The sequence below is a fragment of the Vipera berus genome, assembly GCF_964194415.1.
Source record: "Vipera berus genome assembly, chromosome: 12".
In the NCBI taxonomy this organism is placed as follows: domain Eukaryota; kingdom Metazoa; phylum Chordata; class Lepidosauria; order Squamata; family Viperidae; genus Vipera; species Vipera berus.
In genome coordinates, this window is record NC_138215.1 from 20,936,534 (window position 1) to 20,959,840 (window position 23,307).

Genomic DNA, 23,307 nt, shown 5'->3' on the forward strand with positions numbered 1-23,307 from the left:
CAACGGCTCTGGCTTCCTGGCTGCCCCCTTTCCTGGACTCGGAGACAGACATTTAAGTCCCTGCAGCTGCCAAGGAGGCTGAGGGGTCCCCTGGCCAGAGGCGTGGGGTACCCCACTGCGTGAGTAACCAGTGAGTTACAAAGCAAGTGCAAAGAGGGCCCTAGAGGAGCCTCACCAATTAGCCTGGAAGCCCTGTTATGTTGCCAGCCTTGCATGATCCCCCATCTCCAGCGATGCACAAATGGGGGATTCCCTCTGAGTAGGCCAGGTCTCCCCCCCCCCCCCCGTGGCCAGGAGAGCTACTCGGGAAAAGCTTTGAGACATCAAAGTCCACAATGAAACAGGCTCATCCCCAGTTCTGCCCAAACTCCATTTAACCACGTAGGTGGAAAGCAGCCAGCTCACTAGTCTCTTGAGAAAGGTCCCTCTTCAGAGCCCGATGGAATAGTGGATCCTCAGCTCTTTTCCCTGGGAGATTCAATAATCCCCTCGCCACAATTAACCGAACCTGCCTGCCCCCTCAGTGGGATCCAGGTGTAGCTGCAGGGCTCCCTCTGCAACACCTCCAAGGAGGTCTCCCCTCGGAAGACCCCGAGGGAGCTTCTGGTCCATCAGATCGGAAAAGGCCATCGGCCACAACTGTCTTATAAATTTTATTAAACAAATTTTTATAGCTGCCCATCTCACAAATACAGTAGGCGACTCCAGGTAGCTTATGACATTTAAAAAATTTCAGCAACAGAAACCAGCCAAGCTGTGTGTATCCCCTGCGAATGAGAAAAAGCTTCGGACTCCTGAACGTGACCGAATCCTCATCCTCCTTCTAGGCTCTGTGGATATTTGTTTGTTTTCCCCCCCTCTGCTGTAGTTAACTTATATTTGCTCCATTTTATCTGGTCATTGACCAAAATAAACAGTAACTCTGAGTCAATCACTGCCGCAGCATTCTTTTGAAACACTCTCTTCCCTCCTTGGAGATTCAAGACTCTCCCTTCCGCCTCTGTGGCCCTCCGTTCTCCCAGCCTTCCTTGCCAGGCGCTTCTTCTTTCCTTCACCTCCATCTTTTCCGTGCCACGTTCGGTGTTTTTGCTGACAGAGCTCTTATTCTCCAGATCCGATTGTAAATAGGTCTGAGATACTTTACAGGAAATGGGGTGGAAATGTTTTAATAGATAATACCAAAAATGCCAAATGCCTCTTTTTGCCAAATGCAATTAATATCTCTGGAGTGTTTTATGGAATCGGTGAAAATCGATCTCTCATGCACGGTTGGCACTTGTGCCGCCTATAGTCTTCTCCAGGTCATTTTCCAGAACTGGACTACAACTCCCATCATTCTGATCAGCACAGCCAGAGGACCTGCTAACTAATGTTATCAATTTCCCATTTGGAGTGAGCCAGGAGGGGAAAGAGTGCAGGGAGATAATTCAGGATACTAGTCACCAATGTCCAGGCTGCATTTTCAGAATTCAAGTGCAAGAGTGTTCCTCTATTTCTTTATTGTATTTAAACAGCCACAATGTGACTCTAGGTTTATTGTCACCACGAAGAAAAGAACAGAAGAATGAAACAAACAGTACTGGCTGAAACAAGAAACAGCCGTTGTGCTTCTCTGGACAGGAGTGCCCATCAGGCTGGCCCAACCCTGGTGCCCGAGCCGGCTTCCCTCAGCAAAGCGGTCTTTTCCTCTGGCCCTGAGGCTGCAGCGCGATGGCTGGGGAGTGGGGGGGGGACCAGGGTAACACAAAGGTTCCTGCCTCAGCAGAGACAGGCACACGCAAGTATCTGCAAGCCTTTGCCACACCTCCATTAATCTCACACACGCACCACTCTTTGTGAAGGTGACCTTGGGAAGAGCTGCTGGGCAGCCAGAAAGCTCTGGAAAATTTCTGGCGCTCCCCAAGGTCAGCCTCAGAGGGTAATGGCCTGATCCATACCATCAACGTGGCAGCAGGCCCTGGCCCCCATTCCTGGCTCCCCACACGGGCCTGATCCACCAGGATTTACGGGGGCTCAGCGTAAGCCTCCCCAGGCGACGGCATTCACGGGTCGAACCTGGGCAGGTCCCTTGCGAGGGATAAAGGCTGCCCTGAGTTCCTTGGGCCAAAACTGAGAAGGAACACGGCAACAGTACAAAAAACTTTCAAATGCAGCAGGTGGTCTTCTGAGGAGGCCCTCGGGTGCTTTCACTGGGAAGGTTTTGTGGGCAGACCTGCTTTTGCACCAAGTGTGCCAACGTTTTCTGTTGTGTTCTATTTTGTGCGGAAAAACCCTGCATAAATGTTGGACGTTGGAAAGCAGACAGGTGGAAGACACGTGAAATTCAGGCTGGAGTCCAGAGCTGGCGCACCAGAGATGTCATTCAAATGAGATCACAGCTCCTGGACGTGACTTGGAGGCCTGCCATGAGAGAATCCCACGAGCTGAACGAACGGGAAAGGCTCCTTCTGCGTGTGCCAGAGAAAGTTGCACAACAGGGCTGCAAACCCACCTGTGAAGAAAGCTCAGCAGGTTAATCACGAGGCTGAATCAGTAGATGAGTCAGGCCGCTCCTCTCTCTTGGCTCTTTCCCCCCAGAAGACGCAGGAAGAGGAGGCATTCCCTCCCAGCGCTGCAGCATCTCGCGATTTAGAAGAGGGCTTCTCAACCTCATAATGGCTGGGGAACTCTGGGAGTTGAAGTCCACCTACCTTCAAATTGCTCCTTTGGAAGCATTCACGTGAAATATGGATTTTGGTCTTCAGCCTTCTTACGTGGAACACCTGCTCAGCTGGTCAGCAGGGCCCTTGAGCTGCCTCAGACAGCAGTGGCGCGTGACAGGCAGGAACCCTTCCTAAAGTGCAGATGAGTCGGCAATTAAATTCAGCTGCAGTTCTTGACCCTTCACCTGATTCGCTTGTGGTTTTGCTCAAGCCCCATCGGTCCATCTCGATGCCGTGAGCGTTTATCAGGAAGCCACCGGGCACCCCCCTGCCTTTGCTGCCCAGGCATTTGCGAGCCCCGTGATCTGTCTGGAGCGTTTCAGGCCCCACCAAGTGCAGAAGGGCCAGCCGTGGGAAAGCCCGGCTCCCCCTTAGCTTGATCCCAGAGGCCAAGCCTGCACGTGACCCCCATCCAGGAGGGCCATCAGGTTCCCACAGCAATTAGCTGCCTCTAGTGTATCTTTCAAGCTTGTTTACGGGACGTTTTTTTTCGGAGGCCTTCCGGGACAAAGGTCTGGGTGTAGAAGTCCTGCACGGAGCCGAGGAATCAGGCAGGTCGTCAGTTCCCACGTTTCCAGGCTCTGGTCGAGACCCAGAACCCTGCTGTCTCATCCCCACCTGTAATAAGACCCACCACAGTTGTATCATCTGCGATCATCTGTATCATTATCGCAGTGGATGGGTCAGATGATACACAATCATAAGTGTATAAAGAGTACAACCATGAAAGGACCAGGAGCTTTTCAGTCGGATTCTTTGGATCCGGCCGGAGAACCCTGTCCTGAGCATGGGTAGGGGAGAAATTCTACTCTTCGGTAGTTTGTCTGGGGTGATGGTTTGCCCACTGCACCTAAAACAGAGCCTGACAGAAGGTCTGGAGACTCCACCCAATGCCATTTTATTTCTGGCACCGACTTCAGCAGGGAGAGAAGGATGCTAACTCAATGGGGACGGCTGAGAGCCGACTACAATCAGGATTTGGCCAAGAGACGGCCAGCCTGACGGTCCCCTGGGCCTCCTTTGCATTATTTGGTTCGGATTGGGTGAGACGGAGGCTAGTTAAGACATTTGGGTATTAATTCTTTTACACCAATGCAGTATTATTTTTTTTATTGTGGACTGAAGATGCACCTCCCATACTTCCTACCCACTCTTGACACAAGCAATGTGGCTTGGCACCCGTTTGGCCAACAGTCTTCCCTTACCTGATGCCCTCAGGAGACCCGGGGCTGCACATTTTCCAGGTGATGCCATCTCTGGTAAGCTTTTACAAGGATCCAGGGATCGGATCCCTGGTGTTTTGGGGTTGCCGTAAACAACTGAGCACAATCAGGATACTCTGCCAAGCTTTGGGGCTGATGTGGGACCAGGAAAAGGGTCTCTGAAGGGTTAGCGAAGGGCAGCCACGCCAGCCAAACCTTCTGAACAGGGACCCAGAGCTTTACGGGGTTTTGAGCGGGCATTTCCACAGCTTGAGATCAATTCCAGTGCCCCTTCCAAAATAAACAGGGAAAACTAATTCTGAACCCAAAGCGTCTTTTTATAGCCTGGAGCAAAAAATAAGGGAGGATCTGAAAGGTGGACACTGTTATTCATTTTGAGGTTTGGATTTCGGCCACTGTCATTAGCGGCCGATTCTTTGGCCAGAGGTGTTGCCTCGAGAGGCCGGCTGGGTGGCTCAGCCGGAGCGGCGGGGGCGAGGCCGGGCTCTGCCGCTGGACCCGGCCAGGGATGTGAGATGGTCTCATGAGGTCGATGGATCGTTAAGGTGCTTCAAAGTAAAAGGCATCACGCAGAGATGCAATCATATGAAGTTTATTCAATGATAGATTAAAGAGAAAGAAATACTTGGCATGAAGGCATTCATGCCTGCATGTGAGAGAGAACAAAAGAAAAGAAAGCAAGCTAGCATAGCATAACTGGAACAGAAGAAGAACAAAAACTGAAGAGAGTCTGAACAAAGAGCAGCCCCTTGAGCAGAGGTATTTATGGGGGGTCTTGGTCCCTCCCTGACCATAAAACTCTCTCGCCAATGGGGCTGTAGGGGTCTGAGACCCTTGGCTCATCAGTGGAAGCAAAGAAGCCTCTTTGCCTCCATCTGATGACCCTTTTGGGTAACTGCCATGGCTGGCATTAAACATCTAACAATTCCCCTTCTTGCCAGCCAATGACAGGGACCAGTGAATGTGTGTGAGGGGCGAGCAGGTGTCATAGACATGCATAAAACATTCAGAAGGCCAAACACAAACGCTTACACAGAAGGTTGTGCCGGTCAATGGGAACAGGTTTGGTGAACAGATCAGCTATCTGGTCAGCTGTGTTACAGTGCTCAACATGTATGAAACCCTCTTTGGCAAGCTGCCTGACATTTTTATAGCGTATGTCTATGTGGCGAGACCTAGAGCCTACTGCATAAGCGCCCGAGATTGCAATTGCGGCTGTGTTATCCTCTAGAATTTGGATGGGCAGAGGAGGAGATGCCCAGATGCTTGTTATCAGATAATTGAACCAAATCAAATCATTGGCCGTGTCTGACAGGCTGGCATATTCAGCCTCGGCCGTGGAGCAAGAAATAAATTTTTGCTGCCTAACATGCCAATGTATTGGACAGCCATTTAGCAATATGAGGAAACCAGAGGTGCTCCGTCTACTTTTGGTGTCGCCAGCCCAGTCTGCGTCTGAGTAAGCGGAGAGCTGGGCCGTCTTCCCCTTCTCTGGTTCTAGCACAAGGAGAGCATCAGCCGTGCCCCTAAGGTATCTAAGTACCCTTTTAACAGCAGTCCAGTGGAATTCCTTTGGGTGTTCCACGTGCCTGGACAATAGATTCACAGCTAAAGCTATGTCAGGCCTGCTCCAATTGCTGATGTATAGCAAGGAGCCAATCACAGATCTGTAAAGCGTGTTATCTGTGAACTCAGGACCGTCCTTGTGAGTGTGGTTGTAAAAGTCACTTTGCATTGGACTATGCGTAGGGTTAGATTCTGCCATTTTGCATTTGGCCAATAACTCCTCTATCTTTTCTTTTTGAGATAGAGCGAACCCCCCCTTAGTGGCCAAAATATGCACACCCAAGTACTTGTCAACCCGCCCCAAAGACTTCAGAGTAAACTTTTCTTCCAGGGCCTTGGCAAATTCATCACACCCTTCCTTGTCAGGCCCTACATATAGTAGGTCGTCCACATAAACTAACACCCGTTCTGTGGTACCCTTGGAGTTGCGTGTGAAGAAACATTCATCTGCATGGGATGCAGTGAAACCAACTCGTTCTAAACTCTTTCTAAGACAGTCATACCATAATTTCCCTGACTGCTTGAGGCCATATAACCCTTTGTGGAGCAACCATGTATTTCCCCCTTCTTGCTGGTAGCCAGGAGGACCCCTCACGTAGATCTGCCGGTCCAAGTTGGCGTGGAGGTAAGCCGTCTGGATGTTGAATTGGAAGACTTCCTCTCCCAGAGCGGCTGCAGTCACGAGGGCGGCCTTGACACTCTCTGCCCGGACAGTTGGAGAGTAGGTCTCTGAGTAGTCCTCCATGTAGCGCTGAGCGAAGCCCTGAGCTACCAAACGGGCCTTATACAGGTAGAGGCCATTGGCAAGTGGTTTGGCTTTGTAAACCCACCTTGTGCCAATGACTTTTCTCTCCTTTGGTGGTTGCTGGGGGGTGAAGACCTTGAGTTTCTTTAAGCTCTGCATCTCCTTCTCCATCGCGAGCTGCCATTTCTCCTGTTCTTCGATGGGCAGCTCCTGGATGTCAGAGAAGGATTTTGGGGTGACCACAACACTGTTGACAGATGCAATGTGCCCAATGTCAATTCTCTTTGGCGGGATTCCTTTGTTGGACCGCTTTGACCTCCTTACCTTCTGCCACTCACTGCCCTTTTCTTCTGCGGGTCTCTGAGGCGTCGCTGGGAGTGAGGATGGCGTGTCTTCCTCCATGGGACTGGACGCATCTTCGTCTTGTTCCTCACTTTCGTCGGTGGCAGGGTATGTGGTCGTCTCAGGTGATGTCGTGGTCGGTGTGTCCTTGCTGGGTCGGTTGGCATATGGGCTCAGATCATTCGAGTGGATCTGGGTCCAATTGGAGTCCTCTTCGAAAGAGGCAGATTGGGAAGTCACAGGCCTGCCCCCTTCTCCCAGGAAACGATAGGCCTTGGAGCCAGGAGCATAGCCCAAGAACCTTAGTCTCTGGGAGACAGATCTCCCCTTCTTCCGCAGCTGCTTGGGGATGTGCACCCATGCGTAGGAACCAAACACACGCAAATGTCCCAGATTTGGTTTCCTACCGTGAACCAGGAAATATGGGGTCTGGTTCACAACACTGCTCCAGGTGCGGTTTAAGGTGTAATTGGCGTAATGCACCGCTTCCCCCCAGTATGATTCTGCGACTCCAGCGTCTGCAATCAGACTACGCATCATAGTTTGCAGGATTCCATTTCTTTTCTCAGCTACGCCATTCTGAGAGGGGGTGAATGGCGCAGTAAGAAAATGGCGGATGCCCTTATGCCTTACCCAGTCCTGGAACTTTCGGGACATGAACTCAGCCCCGCGATCGCTCTGCAGTTATGCGATCTTGGTCTTGTACTGGGTCTCTACAAAGTTTTACAGTGACTTTATGGCGTCAAAGGCTTTTTCTGTGAGGGTATACACGTGGCCGTATCGTGAAAAATCATCAACGGCAGTGAGAAAATACTGTTTTTTTCCTAGAGATGGTGTAAAAGGCCCAACCAAATCAACATGTACTAGTTGGTACGGGTATTGGGCTTTACGCAGTGACATTTTAGGGATTGGGGCAGCCTTCCTCTTTGTCTTCTTGCAAATGGCACAGTCCAGGAACACGTCACAATCCTTGAGCTAGACTCCCTCAGCAAATTCTCCCATCTTTTTAGCTACAGGGAAGCTTGCATGACCTAATCTTCTGTGTAAGAGATGGGCACACTTATCATGGAACGGCTTCCCCACTGACACCCTCTTGGCTCTAGTTCAGGGGTGTCAAACTCAATTTCACTGAGGGCCGCATCAGCATTGCGGTTGCCCTCAGGGGGCCAGGTGGGTATGGCCAGGGTGGGCGTGGCCTACTGGGTGGGCATGGCTAGAGTGCGTATGGCCTACTGGGTGGGCATGACCAGCTCTACATTGTTCGCATCAAGAGCAGGAGTGGGACAGATCTGAGGGTCTCTGGCAGAAGGAGGGTCTCTGGGCCAGGGCCAAGGCAGAGGGGGCCATTCCCTCACTGTTTCCAGGATGGCTTCGCGGGCCACATGAAACCACTTCGCGGGCTGGATCCGGCCCCCGGGCCTTGTGTTTGACATGTCTGCTCTAGTTGCTTTGAGTGGTGCTGTAGGTGCCTGCTGAGATTCAGGTTCCTTGCCCACACTGCCTCAGGAAAGGCTTGATGGCTTGGTGGGAACGCCTACAGGATATATAGAAAGAGGTTTGCTGAAGTAAAGAACAGGCTGAGCTTGACCCGCAAGATATGGAAGACGTTGAAGAAATTTCGCCCTGCGCCCACCCCCCTCCGGCCCCGTCGAGACCCCCGGCCCGGAGCCTCTGCGCGAAGCCGCCGCTCGAGGGTCCCGGGCGCCGGGCCCGGGCGGGGAGGGCTGCCGAAGCCCCGAAGCGCCCCGCGGAGCCCCGGCGCGGGCAGGCGGGGGAGCGGCCCTCCGGCCAGACGCCCCCTGGCGGCCACGCGGGGACCTGCCAGGCGCGGCACAAAGGCCGCGCGAGGCGGGCGCGGGAGGGAAGGGAGGGAGGGGCCCCGCGGGGGGCGCCCCGCCCTCTTCGGCCCGCCCCCTCGAGGACCCCGGCCCGGCGGGAGGGCAGGCCGCGCGGGGAGCCCGGCAGGCGGAGCGCTGCCGGCCGGGCCGCCGCGCGGGTGGGCGTGCCCGCGGGCGGCGCAGGCGCGGTGCGCCGGCGTGCGTGCGTGCGTGCGTGGGGAGACGCAGGGCGAGGAGCGGAGGCGGCCGGCGGGCGGGCATCGGCGGCGCCGCCATGGAGTGCCCCCACCTGGGCGGCAGCGTCTGCCTGGCGCCCGACTCGGCCAAGTTCCCGCAGGGCTCGCCCTCCTCGTGGTGCTGCAGCGGTGGGTACGACTCCCGCGCCCATCCTCCCCGCCCGCCGGGCCCTCGGCCGAGACGGCGGCGCTGTCATAAAGGCCCCTCCGAGCGGGGCTCCGGCCCGTCCCGGCTCTCCTCGGGGGCGGCCGGCCGGGCGGGGCCTTCTGGGAGTTGAAGTCCGTCCGTCTCCCCTCTTCCTGGCCCAGAGCCACCTTTCAGGGCGACGGAGCTCTTTCCTGCCTCTCTCTCTTAAATAGCTCGGGACGGCCGAGACTCCGCCCCCTGCTCTCCCCCCCAACGACGGCCCTGCGAGGTGGGCCGGGCGCGGCGGGGGCGGGCGGAGGCGGCTCCGTTCCTTCGGCCGGGCCGGCGGCCTCGTGGGCGGCCTCCGCTCTTGCCGCCGGGCCCTCCTCGGGGCTCCCTCCCGGCAGGCGCGGCTGCTTCTGCTCCCTCGCCGCCCTGGCCGCCCGCCCGGCTCGGGATCCTCGTCGTGGCCTCCCGCTTGCGCCTTGGGTCTTCTGGGCCGCCCCGCTTGGGCGTTTTGCGCTTCATTTATTCGGTTTTCTTAGCCACGTCGGAAAGTAAAGGGCGGTACGCGCCGTAGTTCCTAAATGTGCAGTTTAGAAATCCAAGACTTAAAAGTATGCAAAGCAAAGAAATATCAGCTGATAGATTTTATAAGGGAGAACAGCTCGGTCAATTAACAGTTTAATGTTTCTAAACTTTATGTTTTGTATTAAGATAATAGCAAAGGTATTGGAGCACACGTTTGTGCCAAAAATAGTTGTTGTCTGTTGGAAATCAGCCATAGGGTGAAAATAATCAGCCCATTTCAGTTGCGCTGCTGTTTACAATTTGTTCTTTATAGGGCGATGTATTTTGTTTCTATGTTTTATATCCTGTATACTGCCTAAAATTCTTTACGATTAAGGAAAGTAACAAATAGGTAATACGGCGTTCTTAATATCTCAACCCCATCAACTTATAAATGCTTATTAAGAGCTACATCATAAAAATTACATAATCAACATTTAGATAAAATCCCAAATTTTATTTAAATTTTGTTTTTGGAAGGTCTAAGCAATTGTTGAATGATTTATGTACTTTTGGTGGTGCTTTGAGTAGTTTTGTTAGCATGAGGCTATGACGTTGTGGGGCAGAATGAATAAACTTGCCTTCTGTTTAGGGAGTTTTAAAGGGAAATTTCACAACTCTTCTTTGAAAACCCTCTTATTTGTTCCGCAAGGAAGGAATTCAAAGTGTGAAATTCTTGGATGTTTTCCTTGCTCTGATGACAAACAATACAGGGATGTTTTCCTAATTTGGAGAAGCAAATTGCGTTATAATTTATGGAAATTTTTTAAAAAACTTGTCTTGCTGCTGTATAAATGTCAAGGCCTTGGAATGGTTTTGCTGCATTGGGAAAATGTTAACAGATGGATTTAAATGATCCCATTGCTGGCTAGGATGATGGCCATTGAATTAGCTTAAGAATTGTCCATCTTGTAACCTCGTCTGCTATCTTCCGAGTCGGCTAACTTTTGCCAAGTGAAAACCTGGCCCAGGCGTGGTGAGTGGTCCATTGCAGGATATTGTAGGAATGAGCTTTTAATGAAGTAAATATTTTTTTAAAAAAAGAATAAGCCTCTGTGGGTGATTTTATGGATACATCCATGTGGTTTTCTTGGCTGCAGTACTGACGCTGCCTGCCGCTGCAACCTTCTGGGGTTCTTCTGTAATCTGCCCCCCCCCCAGCAGGGTGCTTCCCTCACCGCCTTCCACGCCAGGGCCCACTAGTCAGGCCAGACCTGCAGGGCTTCCCAGCCTGGAAAAGGTGCTTCTGCCTGCGGAGATGAAACTGTTACTGGACCATGGATAGCTTAAATCCCTCTTCGTTGTGCTTGCTGAGAGAGCTTTCATATTTAGGTCAGAGCCGCAGCCTTCATTTACAAAACTAGAATAATAGTGATGGAAGGTACTGTACTCTCCTAGGGTTTGTATCCATATATAGCAAAGAAAATCTACCATTACTGCGTTAGCTGATTGGGGTCTTCGGTTCTGGAGTTTGCTGGTCTTTCTTTAACCTCATCTCCTCAACAGGTGCAGATAGTCCGAATTTTTCACTGATGAAAGTAAGAAGGCCTAGGCAGCCCTGAGAGGGCCCAGTTTCTTCTCTGCCAAAGATTTTGATAAGCCTGTTTCATATGTAAAGTCTTGGCCACAAAGGTTAAATTTTTGCCACACAGGTTAAGCTGTTTTCAGGATGACTTCTTCATGCATTCTATTTGGAATAAGAAAGCCCCTGACCTTCACCTTTGTCCTGGCTCCTTTACAACGTGGAAGAATGCAGCCCTCATTTGGTTACGCTTTGACTTTAATTGCTCTCTTGGCAGCTATTAAGGTTGCCTAGCTCAGTTTCTACTCAGCAGCATCACAGTACTTGCCTTGCGAGACCCCCCCCACCCCTCAGAACAAAGAACCAGGGGCTTGCTCATAGTTGCAGCGGCTCCCTTTTTTCCAGGGCAAAACAGGCAGGTGAGGAACGTAGGAGGAGATGAGTGTTTTTCCCAGGCGGTGGGTCCATTGGTAGATGGGGTGGCCTCTCTTGATGGTTGAATGAGCCACACCGTTCTTCTACTGGTGTGCAGTCCTGGTGTGGCCACTGTGTGCCACCTTCCGAGGTGGCGGTGACAAGGCAGGGCGTCGGAACGGTTATACGGGTTCCCTTTTGTGCCTGGCTGCCGGGGGCCGGGCTTGTCTGGGTCAGCATTTCATTCTTGGGGAGATACTGGAGAGGCCGCAAGGAAGTGGCACATACTTTCCTTCTCAGGATGTGCCAGCAGAACCCAGAGTGAGTGTTATAGTTGCTGCTGCTGCTGACGCCCAGTTCTTCTGCCCTCTTGTTTGCCCGGCACAAAAACCAAACAAAGGTTTGGTGATGGCTAAGGGAACGGCGGGGCTTTTGAGATATCAGGATGAGTCCAAAGGTTGAGCACAGTTACTCAGACTCTGAACGGAGGGAATAGGTCACCATCCAAGGCAGAGCCGGTGGGGATTCGGGATCAGATATTAGAGTTTGAAGCCAGCAGTTTTGCTCTGGCTTGTTCAGAATTGCCGGCTTCTGCACCCCAGCTGTAGAGTTGTCCCTGGAGGGAGCAGCTCATTATGACGGTGTATTTTCACCTTTTATGAGGAATGGTTTATTAATTGCAACTAACAGGGGCACTTCACGAAGGGCATTTGGGCAGAGTCTTGTAGAAACAGTGGCATTGTTTCTTTTCTATTATGCAATAGAAAATATACTTTCTGAATTACTCAGTTAACAGGAAGTTGCTGAAAAGGAGGATGTGACTCCAGGCTTCCTTACACCATCGTGGATTTTATTTTTTACCACATCCCTCCTAGACACGTATTTGATGCTGTTCTTAGACTTAAAAAGAACTTAACTGCCATAGAGTTCATATAGTCTTGGAGAAAATCTGCGCTAAGTTCTCTGATAGAGAATCAAATAGTTAAGTCCAGTTAGCCATCTGTGAAAAGTGCTACCTGTCATATCTTTTTCCAGTACACCAAGTTAATGGACTTTAACTATAGTTTGGTGATATATAAGAATCGACAAATTGCCATTAATTGGAGTTGGGGGTGTTTTGCACGTGAGAGACAAAATACTCTTAAAAACAAGATGGTTTCAACTGTTCAAAGTCAAGCCTTTTGTTTTAGGTTTTAAGCTCCAGTGGCTACATCCCAAGCTATGGCCAGGGTTTTTGTTGGGAGATTTAGTGAAAGTTAGCCAATGGTTCATGGACTCTGTCTGCCTTCCCCAGGTGGAAGGTAGCCAAAGGGCCAGGAAGTTGTTCAAAAGGCTGTTTTCTCTGTCTTTTCAATATATTAGTTGCCCAATTAGCTCTGCAGTCTTCCTCGTGCTGTGCAGTTGTTGATACCCAAACATAATGAGTATGCGGTCATTCCACTTAATGTTCTGGTTGATCCGTTATGACTGGGGTTCCACTTTTAAATAGGGTACGGTGTTCACTTTGATTCCTCAGTTTAGCTTCCTGAAATAACTCATAATCCACCCACTATAACTGTATTACAATGCTAATTATGTGGTTGGTTTTATTTTATTTTGAACATAGTACTGAGCGTTAAATACATCAAACTCAAGTGGTTAAAATGTGATGAGGGAGAGGAGTGTGCAACTGAAAATATTTCATATGGGAAAAATCTTAAGTTTCTATCCCACCTGCCTGCTTATATAATTACTGAATATTTAATTCTAAAGTCCACACAGCATGATTCTTTCTATAACAGTTTTTTTCTCACTAGTCTTCTGGAGCAGAAATGTCATCTTGTCTAACTGATTTTTTCTGATTTCTTCTTACCCCAATAGTGTGCCGCTCTAACAAAAGTCCTTGGATCTGCCTGACTTGCTCAAGCGTCCACTGTGGGAGGTGAGTGCAGGACACAAGCTATTTTCATAATCTCCCCACTTCTTTGTGGCCTGGGACAGCAACATCTTGAGAAGGACTTTGGCGTAGACCAGTTGTCCTTATTTTGTTGTTGCCACATCTTTTTGGACTAAGCTCCTGCAGTTTGGCCCACGAGCACATCTGGGGAAGACTGGCCAAGATTCCAACTGTAGTCACGTCCCTTGCTTCAGAGTTGTGTGGTATACAAGGATTATTAGGTGCAGTAATATTTAAGAACATGTTGCTGTCCACATTTGGGAGAACTGTTTGAGAGTTTGGTCAGGGAACAGCCGTCTGTCCCCAGTTTGCATGAGACTGCTGCTTTGGGGATAGGACAGACCCCTGCACCTGCTTTGTGCGGCTGCTGAAAAACAGCTGTCCATTTGCACGCTTCTGAGGGCACCCCGAGGCAGAAACACTTTGCATCGCCATTTAAAATGAGAGAGGTAAAATAATCTTATTGGCTTTTATCAAAACATTTGAAATTCCTTTGTTTGGACCAGCAAGCAGGAATATAAGTCCAACAAAACTGACCAAAGACCCCTTCCAATCTCTGCACCATTTACACACCTCTAGCATTTCAAAATCTGCTGAGCTGTACTGAAAGAAATTGGGCAATAAAAAAGGGAGCTAATGCAATTGCCCTTGAAGCCTGTTTACAAGTTAGAGGAGGCAGGCAATTTTGTGGGGCAGGCTTCCAAAATCTCAGTTTTGTTTCTTTTTTGGTCCTTTAAGGTATGTAAATGGCCACGCAAAGAAGCATTATGAAGATGCTCAAGTTTCTTTAATGAACCATAAGAAAGCAGAAAAGCAAGAAAAGATCCAACACATGGTGTGCATGGATTGTAGTAGTTACAGTACCTACTGGTAAGTCAGCAGCCACCAAAATAAGGGTGTGTGTGGTGGGGTAGAGACTGAGAGGGTGCCGTATCGGAGGCCACATTGTGAGAGGCTAAACTGGCTCCCGGCTCCCCCCTCAGCTTGAGGCGTTTCCTTGCTCCTCGTTTGTATGTTTATTTTACCTCTTGGCACTCGGCCAGTGTCGTTTGGATTAAGGAACATTCTGGCCCAGTTCACTGAAATTCTGTGCCTCTTCAAATGGGACTCTATTTTGTTTAAACGTGAGCCCCAAATGCTCATCCAAGCAAGCTTTCTGAAGGTCAGTTTGACAGACGAAGCCTCTGAGGGATGACAACTGATTTGACATCAGTTCAAATCAGTGTCTGATCCTACTTTGCAGAACAAAGTTCATTTATAGTTTATAGTTGGCTAAAACAGAAAATGGTGGTTTACCAAGCAATAAAGAGAAGAGGGCAGATGTTCCACTTTCAGGAAACCAGGCAAAGAGAGGAATTCCCCATCTGTTGAAGAACTGACGAGGATTCCCCCCCCCTTTCTGGGCATTTGCTTGTTACCTAAATGTTCTAGTCTTCTAAAACGCACTAAAATGCAGCTCCTGGTACCTCTGATGCTCCCTTTGTTGCGGAGGCAGCTTCTTTCTCTTGGCACAGATGATGCCTTCCCCAGAATTGCTGAAGTAGAACCTTTAGGTGTGAATTAAAGGCTACAAAGGTCAACTGCATTAACAGGGCTCTTGCATACATTTTGTTTTTCTCTACAAAGTATTTAGTCTCCGGCCTGTGACTTAGACTTTATTTTAGACCATAATTAGGAATCAAACGATGCAAGTCTGAAAAGCATTGCTAAAATTGAGAAGGAAAACGCTTGGCAGTAACCAGAAAAAGGGGAACACTTGTTATCTCGGGAGAACGTTCTGCCTCTTGTCCACATCGCACCATCTTTGTTGGTTGCAAATATTTTGTAAGTCCATCACTTGCCTTTCCTGGCTCACCTGGCACAGCTGGATTGCTGCATCCAGCCGGTCAGCTTATGGCCATAATGTGCTAGTAAAAGCTGAGCCCAGAGGAATCACTGAGCGACTTGCCAGTTGGGGCTGTTCACGAGGAATGAAGCAATTTGGTTTCTCAAAGTATTAGATTGGCAGAAAGACCAAGCAGGATCTTTGAGGACTGAGCTTGCCCAGGAATCACAGAATTGGTTGGAAAAGAGTTTGGGATGGGGGGAAGCTCTGCTCAGTGTCTGGAGGAAGAGGGTGGCTAGCTACACCCACACTATTGTGTTTTGCTTCTGCTGTTTCAGCATTTTGTGCTTCATCCTTCTTGAAGGAGGCCGTCTTTTGTCCTCTTCACTCGCCGTTCAGCAGCCTCACCTTAGCCGGGGAACCAGCACTGGCCGTTCTTTGATGGTTCTCTGTTTTCTCCACAGTTATCGCTGTGATGACTTTGTAGTAAACGATACCAAGCTGGGCCTGGTGCAGAAAGTCCGAGAGCATCTACAGAACTTGGAAAAGTAAGCAGCTTCTCTTTGTCTTAAGATGGACATGGCGGCAGGGTTTCCTTTGGGCAGCCTCTCAGCCTCCTGGATTGCCTGAAGGCCTTGTCCTGGGGCGCCATCTGGGAGACGAGTTCTAGGAACCGTCCCTGAAATGAACCGGGGCAGCACTTGCCTTCTGGCAGAGGTTCCCGTGTGTGGCCGGGCCTGGGAATCCCTTGGACTGGAGAACGGAAGGCGTCTGTAAGATTCTGGGTGGTTGGCTTGGATGAGACACGTCCTGGTGTTTGGAATGGCCCTTCTTGGCCCAGAGACGTGGCCCTGTGGGAGAACGGATAGTCCAGTTTTTTAAAAAAGTTATTTTAGATCAAAGGCTTTAGGGTGTACTCTTGCGTGTTCATCAGATTAAGGATGAATCTCTGGAGCATTCCAGGTGTAATAGGCCATTTAAAAACATTTCTTTATTATAAAATGCATATAACCCTTCCTGCCTTAAGTGATACTTAAGGTTTGTTTGCTCTCTTTGTATCGTTAAACAAGTCTTAAATCGTCCATTTATTCTTTTTCACAGCTCAGGTTTTACAGTAGACCGACATAGGAAAAGAAAACAACTTGAAAGTGCCTCTGTAAACAGCAAATTATTAAAAGTAAACGTAAGTGTGGTTTCCTTGATTTGTCTGCCGTCAATTTTGAAGGAGCAGCTTTGGAGCTAATCGCATTGATCAGACAAGTCCTTTAACATTTAATTGGCTCCATGAGCGATGATTTCAGAGTTGGCAGCACTCAGGGTCCAATTTTGAATGCCAAAGGCTCTGAATAATTCACTTTATGCTGAGAAAAATATGCTTACTTTGTATCAGCCTTTAATCCGGAGCAGGCCAAATAATGAAGTGCCATTTAATTCAGCCTTGAAGTTCATGTGTGGCAGATGCTCCCCCAGAAGAGAGACCCAGGCTGGAGCCCATCGCTGGGGGTCCTTCCTCCAGCCCCCAGGAGAAGGGCTCGGGGTGTGTCTGGGCAGTAGTCTAAATTTTCTCATGGCATCAGAGAATTCAACAAAGCTAGGAACTTGGGAATGTACTGGTTGATTTTGTGTAATGTCAGGGGTACTTACTGAAGATTCTAAAGTTCGAATTAAATTATCATTTTCTGTGCTCTAAATTCTCTAGTTGACTAACAGTAACAAGACACTTATCTGAATATTTTAGAAGTTGGTGAAGGGGTCTCTCTTGTGTCATGATGTAATGTCCCTTTAGAAGGAGGTTGAAGAAAATTGGTGGCTTATTGTATGTCAACTCATGGTGATCTTCTTGGTTCGCAGGGGAGCCCCACAAGCTTGTGCGCAACAGGTCTTCGGAACTTGGGGAACACGTGTTTCATGAATGCCATCCTTCAGTCCCTCAGGTATCCCTCATTTGGGAATGGGACTTTCCGCCTGTGGGGCTGGCGGACTCCCCTTTGGGGCACTTGGCGCTGTACAGGAAGACCCCCATGCCTCTGAGGGGTCTGTCCATGCCAGGGTCTTTTCTCCTCCCGCAGAAGCGCTTTTGCCTCCGTGTGTCACAGCCGTCCCTGCCCTGCAGCGTTCACGGGCAGGAGCGTCCCCTGCACTTTTGGAGCACGGATGGTTAATGAGCGCTTGGGGCCGAGTGGCCCTTCCGGCACGTCTGGCTGATCTGTCCTCCTCCCCACAGTAACATTCCACAGTTCTGCTGCTACTTCAAAGAACTGCCAGCGGTGGAACTTCGGAACGGGAAGACTGCAGGCCGGCGGACGTACCACACGCGGAGCCAAGGCGAGGGCAGCATGTGAGTGCTTGAGCCTGGAAGCGGAGGGTCCCAGCCGCGTCTGGAGGCTGGGGCAGCTGACGGAGAAAGACACCTCAGTCATTTGATCGTTGTATGCTGAGAGTTAGTTAGATGTAGCGGTTAAAGCATCGGGCTAGAAGCCGGGAGACTGAGTTCTAAACTTGCCTCGGGCATGGATCTGTGACCTTGGGCCGGTCACTGTCTCTCAGCCCTAGGAAGGGGGAAAAGGCAAGCCCCTCCGGAAAAACCTTGCCCAGAAAAATGGAGGGATTGACCAAAGCAGTCTCTGAGAGTCTGACGTGACTGAATGCAAGAAAAAAATGTGGGGTAAAAAAACCCCTCCGTGGTTTAGTTGTCCACAAATGTAGCGAGAGTGTTGTTTTCTTCCTGAGGATAAATATCGCTTTCCTTCTGCAGTTCCTTGGTGGAGGAATTCCGGAAGACCCTGTGTGCTTTGTGGCAAGGAAGTCAGACCGCCTTCAGCCCTGAATCCTTGTTTTACGTTGTTTGGAAAATCATGCCCAACTTCAGGTAAGCCTGTCTCCGGAGAATCGGTTGCTGTCTCTGAAAGGAGCAGCTTCGCATCGGCCTCGTCTGGAGGACGGCCTGGCCAGAAGGCTCTGATCTTCCCCCAAAGGGAAGGAGCGGTGCTAAGAGGGGCTTTCCTTGTTCCTGAGGCCAGGTGGTGCTGACGTGCTGCAGTTGAGCATCCCAGCCAGTCCCAGAGCTCTGCTGTGGGCACGCTAGGACCCAGAAGGCTGAAGCGAAACACAGAAGGCAAAACTTCCTTGATTCTCTCCGCATTAAGCTAGATTCTGTAGCGCTGAAGGAAGGCAGCAGAGAGGCTGATTCTTGGGTGCAGGAAGCATTTTCCACCCAGGCTGTCAAAAGAGGTGATTAGTTCACACCAGTAAATCCAAGTGTCATTCCTCTCCAAGGTCTCCCTGTCTTGGCCCCTGAACCTCTTTCAAAGGAACCTTGAACAATATTAGGATTAATTGGGCAGAAAGGTAAGTTGCTCCATATTTTCAGCTAGTAAAGATGTTCTCTTGATGTGTTAATGCCTCTGGCAGTGCTGAAAAGTTGCTCTGGATGCCTGTGGGGTGAGAGAGGCAAGCAGGGAGATGGTGCCAGCTCTCGGCCTCCTCTCCCACTTGCCCTCTGGACACCCCCCTCCCCCGGGAGAATCAAGGAAGTTCAGCATGGGTTGTTTCAGGGGAAGAGCAAAGCTTTGGTCTCGTTTTGCCTTTGGCCCAAATCCCCTCCCTCCCAAACTGACGGAGGGCAAAGCACGAGCCCCACCCTCAAGCTTGCTGCGGCAGATTTTTCATCCCTGGGGTTCCTCTGCGGAGGACACGTCGGTTCATGAGGCCAGCTCCTGCAGAAGTGCAGAATGAGTGAGGGATTCGGAGAGAGTGAAGCGTCATCTAGTTTCGGCCAAGGGTGGGGATGTGAAGGGCAAGGTCACCTTGCCTGTCCCAGGGCAAGAAGAGACCAGAGGGGTGGGTGGGAGGGAGCTTCTCTGGGGCCTCCTGAGCCCCTCCCCAACCATTTCCAAGCCCATCAGCTCAGAACTTGACCCTTCCTTCTCTAACATTGCCCAATGCCTTGAACTCTGGATGGGGTCCTCTGGGGGAAATGGTCCCCGTGGTCTGCGTGTCCCAGGAAGACATGGCAGGTTGTGTCTGATGGGGTTAGTTTTTAAAAGCCCAATGCATTGCAAAATTGATAATACAAATATTTCAGTACCTCAAGCTTTTTCTGGAGAAGGACACCTACTAGGTGAAGTGGTTCTTCTCAAAATGCACCTTTCTTTGTCTTGAAAGTAAAATACCTGGATTAAGGGCAATAAGGTGTCTTTAGACGCCTTTGTAGCTGCTAATCCTTTTTCACTCTGCATAGATTAAACATCTCCACTTCCTGGCTGGCCTTTCTTGAAGAGAAACATCTTTTTGCTTTCTGGTTACAGCCAGTGTAAAACATGAGTGTGGAGAAGCTCTTTTGTTTCTTTGGTTTCCTGAGAGGCGCTGTTCACACACACACACACACAAACACAGAGTATGTCCCCGTCCTGCACACGTGCATTCAGGCACAACATCTATATCCCATAGTGCCCTGAGGTTTGAACATCTGTGTTTGCACATTAGAAAGATTCTTACCTTGAATAGTGAAGAACTTCCCAAGAAGAGCTTTAGACGTCCTTCCTCCGGTCAGATGATTTTAAGAGACAGTCTCCTTCCTGGTGCTCGCCACGGGCCTTCGGGAGCTTGGCCTTGCCACCTTCCCTGTGTGCAGCGGGCGCAGGAGCTGGTGGTCAGTCTGTCGATTCCTGGGTTTGCTTATGTTAAGGGGCTACCAACAGCAAGATGCCCACGAGTTCATGCGCTACCTCTTGGACCATCTGCACCTGGAGCTGCAGGAAGGGGTCAACGGTGCTGCCCACCCCGTCATCGCTCAGGAGGATCCCGGCCTCACTGCTGGGAGCAGGTGCTGCATGTAAGTGAATCCTTCTGGGGCTTCGCTTGGACTTGGTGCTGGGGTCATTTTCAGCGTCTGCTTGTGGTTGTCTCCCACAATAGAGGCGTTTCGGTGGTGGAGGGCAACTTGTGTGGGCAGCCTTGTGGAGCAGAAAGAGAAGGTGTCCATCGGTCCTCTGGAGGAGAGCAGGAAAGGGCAGGGTGGTGACTTAGCACACATCTCCTACCTCTTTCTGCCCATGGTTGGTTTTGTACAAAGGTGAAATGTCCGAACAGCAGTAGGATAATTAGACATTCTGGGCAAAAGCCGTTGTGAGGAACCTGCTGCCCTGACAGTCCTCTCCCCATCTTTTCTTCAGTAACGGCACTTCTACCGTTGTCACAACTGTCTTTGGAGGCGTCCTTCAGAATGAAGTCAACTGCTTGATATGTGGAACTGAATCCAGAAAGTTTGATCCATTCCTAGGTAAAGGGTTTAAAAATATGCCCAGCTTGAAAGTATTTAAGGAATGTTTCCCTTTGCAACTCTGACCACGAGGCCTTTGCTTCTAGACCTCTCACTAGATATTCCAAATCAGTTCCGGAATAAACGCAGCAAGAACCAAGAGAACGGACCAATCTGCACGTTACGGGGTACGTTCTCCGGGAGCGGCTTGCCACTCTCTGCCCTTTTTTGATTGAAGAGGGATACTCACCCTCTTCGTTGAACTCTGCTCCAGATTGTCTCCGTAGCTTCACCGACCTGGAAGAACTTGATGACTCGGAGCTCTACATGTGTCACAAATGTAAGAAGAAACAGAAGTCAACCAAGAAGTTCTGGATGCAGAAGCTCCCCAAAGTGAGTGCCACTTGGTAAAAATTGGGGGATTTTTTTTGTACACAAAAGACAAGCTGCAGGCTCTTGGTAAAGTCTCCTAGTGAACATTGTGGAGGGACCCAGGCGTGAAAGCCGTTTTTTGAGCTTTCGTGTGGTGTCTTATAAAACCTGCGAATGAACATCTTGATATCTAAAGGACATTTGAGATTTTGTGTGCTGCTTTGAGATTTAATAGGAAGAGATAGAGAAATATATTAGATAAATAAATGCTGTTATTGTGAAATTCTTCTACTTCCTCACAGAAATAATGTGTTTCTGTGCTCTTGTGCCCAAAGTTGCTGCAAAACCGGGCTTTAATTTTAGGGTTTTGACAAATGCAGCTCTTAAGGGCTTTTTGTGCCATGTGTCCCTTTAATGCCCAGGTGCTGTGCCTGCACCTGAAACGCTTTCACTGGACGGCCTACCTGAGGAACAAGGTGGACACCTTTGTCGAGTTCCCCCTGCGCGGCCTGGACATGAAGTGCTACTTGCTGGAGGTAGAGCAGCGGGGCTGGGAAGGGGAGGGGGGAGCCAACAGGCCCAGGCTCTTCAGGGCACTCATTTTCTTTGCCTTCCTCCCCCCCTTGTGCAGCCTGAAAACAGCGGCCCAGACAGCTGCCTCTATGACCTTGCGGCAGTGGTTGTGCACCATGGGTCAGGGTGAGTACTTGGAAAGATCTGGGTTGGGGCCTGGACTTCTGAAAACCTGGCATGCTGGGACACGTGACGGGGAGGTGGGCAAAGAGCAGTATCAGCTCCTGGGGGGGCAGGGAGGGGGGCCGGGGGCTCCCTTGTAGGGCGCCTGAGAACTGGTGGCTTCCTTGTGGCCTTCCCTGCCTTCCCAGAGTGGCCACCTCGGTGGGCCTTCTCTGTGAACAGGTGGCCATAAACTGGAAGGGTTCAACCGGTGGGAGCATTGATGCCTGGAGTGCGGGACAAAAGGCTTGGCTCAAGGGCCCACCTTGGATGGCCTGCTTTGTGGCGAGGCCAAAGTGAGCGGCCTTTGTGTGGCCGCTGCCCTCAAGCCACCCGCTTGCTCCAGACACAGCCCGGGGGGCCTCCCTTTCACGTTTTGCGTACTGGCATTTCCAGGGTCGGTTCTGGGCATTACACGGCGTACGCGACCCACGAAGGGCGCTGGTTCCATTTCAACGACAGCACGGTGACGCTGACGGACGAGGAGACGGTCTCAAAAGCCAAGGCCTACATCCTCTTCTATGTGGACCGCCAGGCTAAGTCTGGATCCGAGAAACTTTAATGCTTCTCTCCGCCCTGTGCATATCAAGTCCAATGGACAAAACATTTCCAGTTCTCCACAGATACTTGATCCGAGACTCTTGATTTCATTGTGCACTTTTCAAAATTTTTTTGTGGGTTCTAGTTTTATTACATTGTCGGTAGTAGCATTTGACTTATTAAAAAATGGACACAAGCTAACTTTGTGGTTAGTTATACCAGAAAAAAGGCAAAACCTCAGCAGATACTGATGTGCTGCTTAAACTCAAATTTTATACATAGTTTCAGGAGCAACTGTTATGTTTGACTTTCCTTTCTCCATGTTCTAGTTTGCTTTCTAAAGGCACATTTCCACGAGGGAAACTTGAACCCTTTTGATGAGCACGACTCTGCGTGCTCTGTTAGAAAACGGCCTTGGTGGGTCTCCCAGGATCAGCAACTCAACACCCCCCCCCCACACCCAAACGGGATGCAGGCACAGACTTTGGAATCTCTTTTCTTTCTTTAAGGGACTAAACGGGGCTGCATTAAACAGGCCATGTAACTGCTGCTATTTTTGTTTCTCCGAAGGCTGTTCTTTAGTCTGTAGATTGTACTTCAGTAGATGGCTGCATTGTTTGTAATAGAAACTTTTTAAAAAAAATCCTTTATATGAATATGGGAAATTACTATTCTGCTGCAATTAAGGTACCAAAAATCAGAATTCAGGATCGGTTAGTCATTTTGCTAGCGCCGTGTCTAGAATCACTCGCGAATGTCGCTCTCTGACTTATTTGGAAGAAGAGGAGAAGTAGAGCGCTCTATTCTTCTCTCGCAGAAACTGCCATCTTGGGCCGCTGAAACTCTGAAGAAGAAGGTTTGGAAGAGAAGAGATGGGAGATGACTGTTCAGGCTGCGCTTTTCTAAAGGCTCCTGCATGGAAGAGGCTTTTTAAAAGCTGGTTTGGCCTGGGTGAAAGAAAGGAGGTCCCTGGGTGCATTTGTTCCAGTCAGCCAAATGTGTGCAGAATTTTGAATTCTGCAGAATTCTTCAAGGAGGGAAGTGGGGAGCAGGAGAGGAGAGCCCTAAAGGGCTGTGGGGGCTGCACGAAGAGGAATATGCCAGTAGCTGAACAGGAACATGCTCCCCCCCGCCCCCGAGCAAGGAGAAAGGAGTGGCTGGCCCTGCCTGGAGAAGCATGCCTCCCTTTCCCTGGCCTAAAGAAGAGGCAGGCGTTGCTTCCAGCAGTGGCTGGGCAGGCAGAGACAGGTGTAGAATCACGGAAAAGCAGTAGGGACTCCCTGGAAGTCTTGCTGCCCCCTCCCCGCACCGATATAAACAAAATTAAGCGGTCCAGGAGAAAAGGAAGCCCAGA

The 23,307-nt window shown here is 50.2% G+C and overlaps 1 protein-coding gene and 2 long non-coding RNA genes across 4 annotated transcripts; 1 reads left to right on the forward strand and 2 right to left on the reverse strand.

The window, feature by feature from the left end:
* The first annotated feature begins 8,627 nt into the window (after window positions 1-8,627).
* Window positions 8,628-22,638, forward strand: USP3 (ubiquitin specific peptidase 3). 2 transcript variants are annotated; one of them, XM_081337650.1, is made up of 15 exons: window positions 8,628-8,781; window positions 13,146-13,206; window positions 13,960-14,091; window positions 15,511-15,594; window positions 16,148-16,229; window positions 16,898-16,980; window positions 17,271-17,384; window positions 17,802-17,915; window positions 19,734-19,880; window positions 20,221-20,327; window positions 20,414-20,494; window positions 20,581-20,699; window positions 21,101-21,214; window positions 21,310-21,377; window positions 21,810-22,638. In XM_081337650.1, exons 1-15 carry the CDS (start codon window positions 8,691-8,693, stop codon window positions 21,973-21,975), a joined length of 1,563 nt encoding a protein of 520 aa, XP_081193776.1. In that variant the 5' UTR covers window positions 8,628-8,690; the 3' UTR covers window positions 21,976-22,638. The 2 variants fall into 2 exon arrangements, with proteins under 2 accessions (XP_081193776.1, XP_081193777.1); XM_081337651.1 differs by lacking the exon at window positions 13,960-14,091 and having other exon boundaries at window positions 8,646-8,781.
* LOC308673731 lies at window positions 18,405-19,737 on the reverse strand. Its single transcript, XR_014027727.1, has 3 exons — window positions 19,544-19,737; window positions 19,134-19,218; window positions 18,405-18,762 (listed from the first exon to the last, which is right to left on the reverse strand). It is a non-coding gene; the product is annotated as an uncharacterized lncRNA (long non-coding RNA).
* Window positions 20,186-22,688, reverse strand: LOC308673730. Its single transcript, XR_014027726.1, has 3 exons — window positions 22,645-22,688; window positions 20,557-20,629; window positions 20,186-20,323 (listed from the first exon to the last, which is right to left on the reverse strand). It is a non-coding gene; the product is annotated as an uncharacterized lncRNA (long non-coding RNA).
* Window positions 22,689-23,307: the final 619 nt, after the last annotated feature.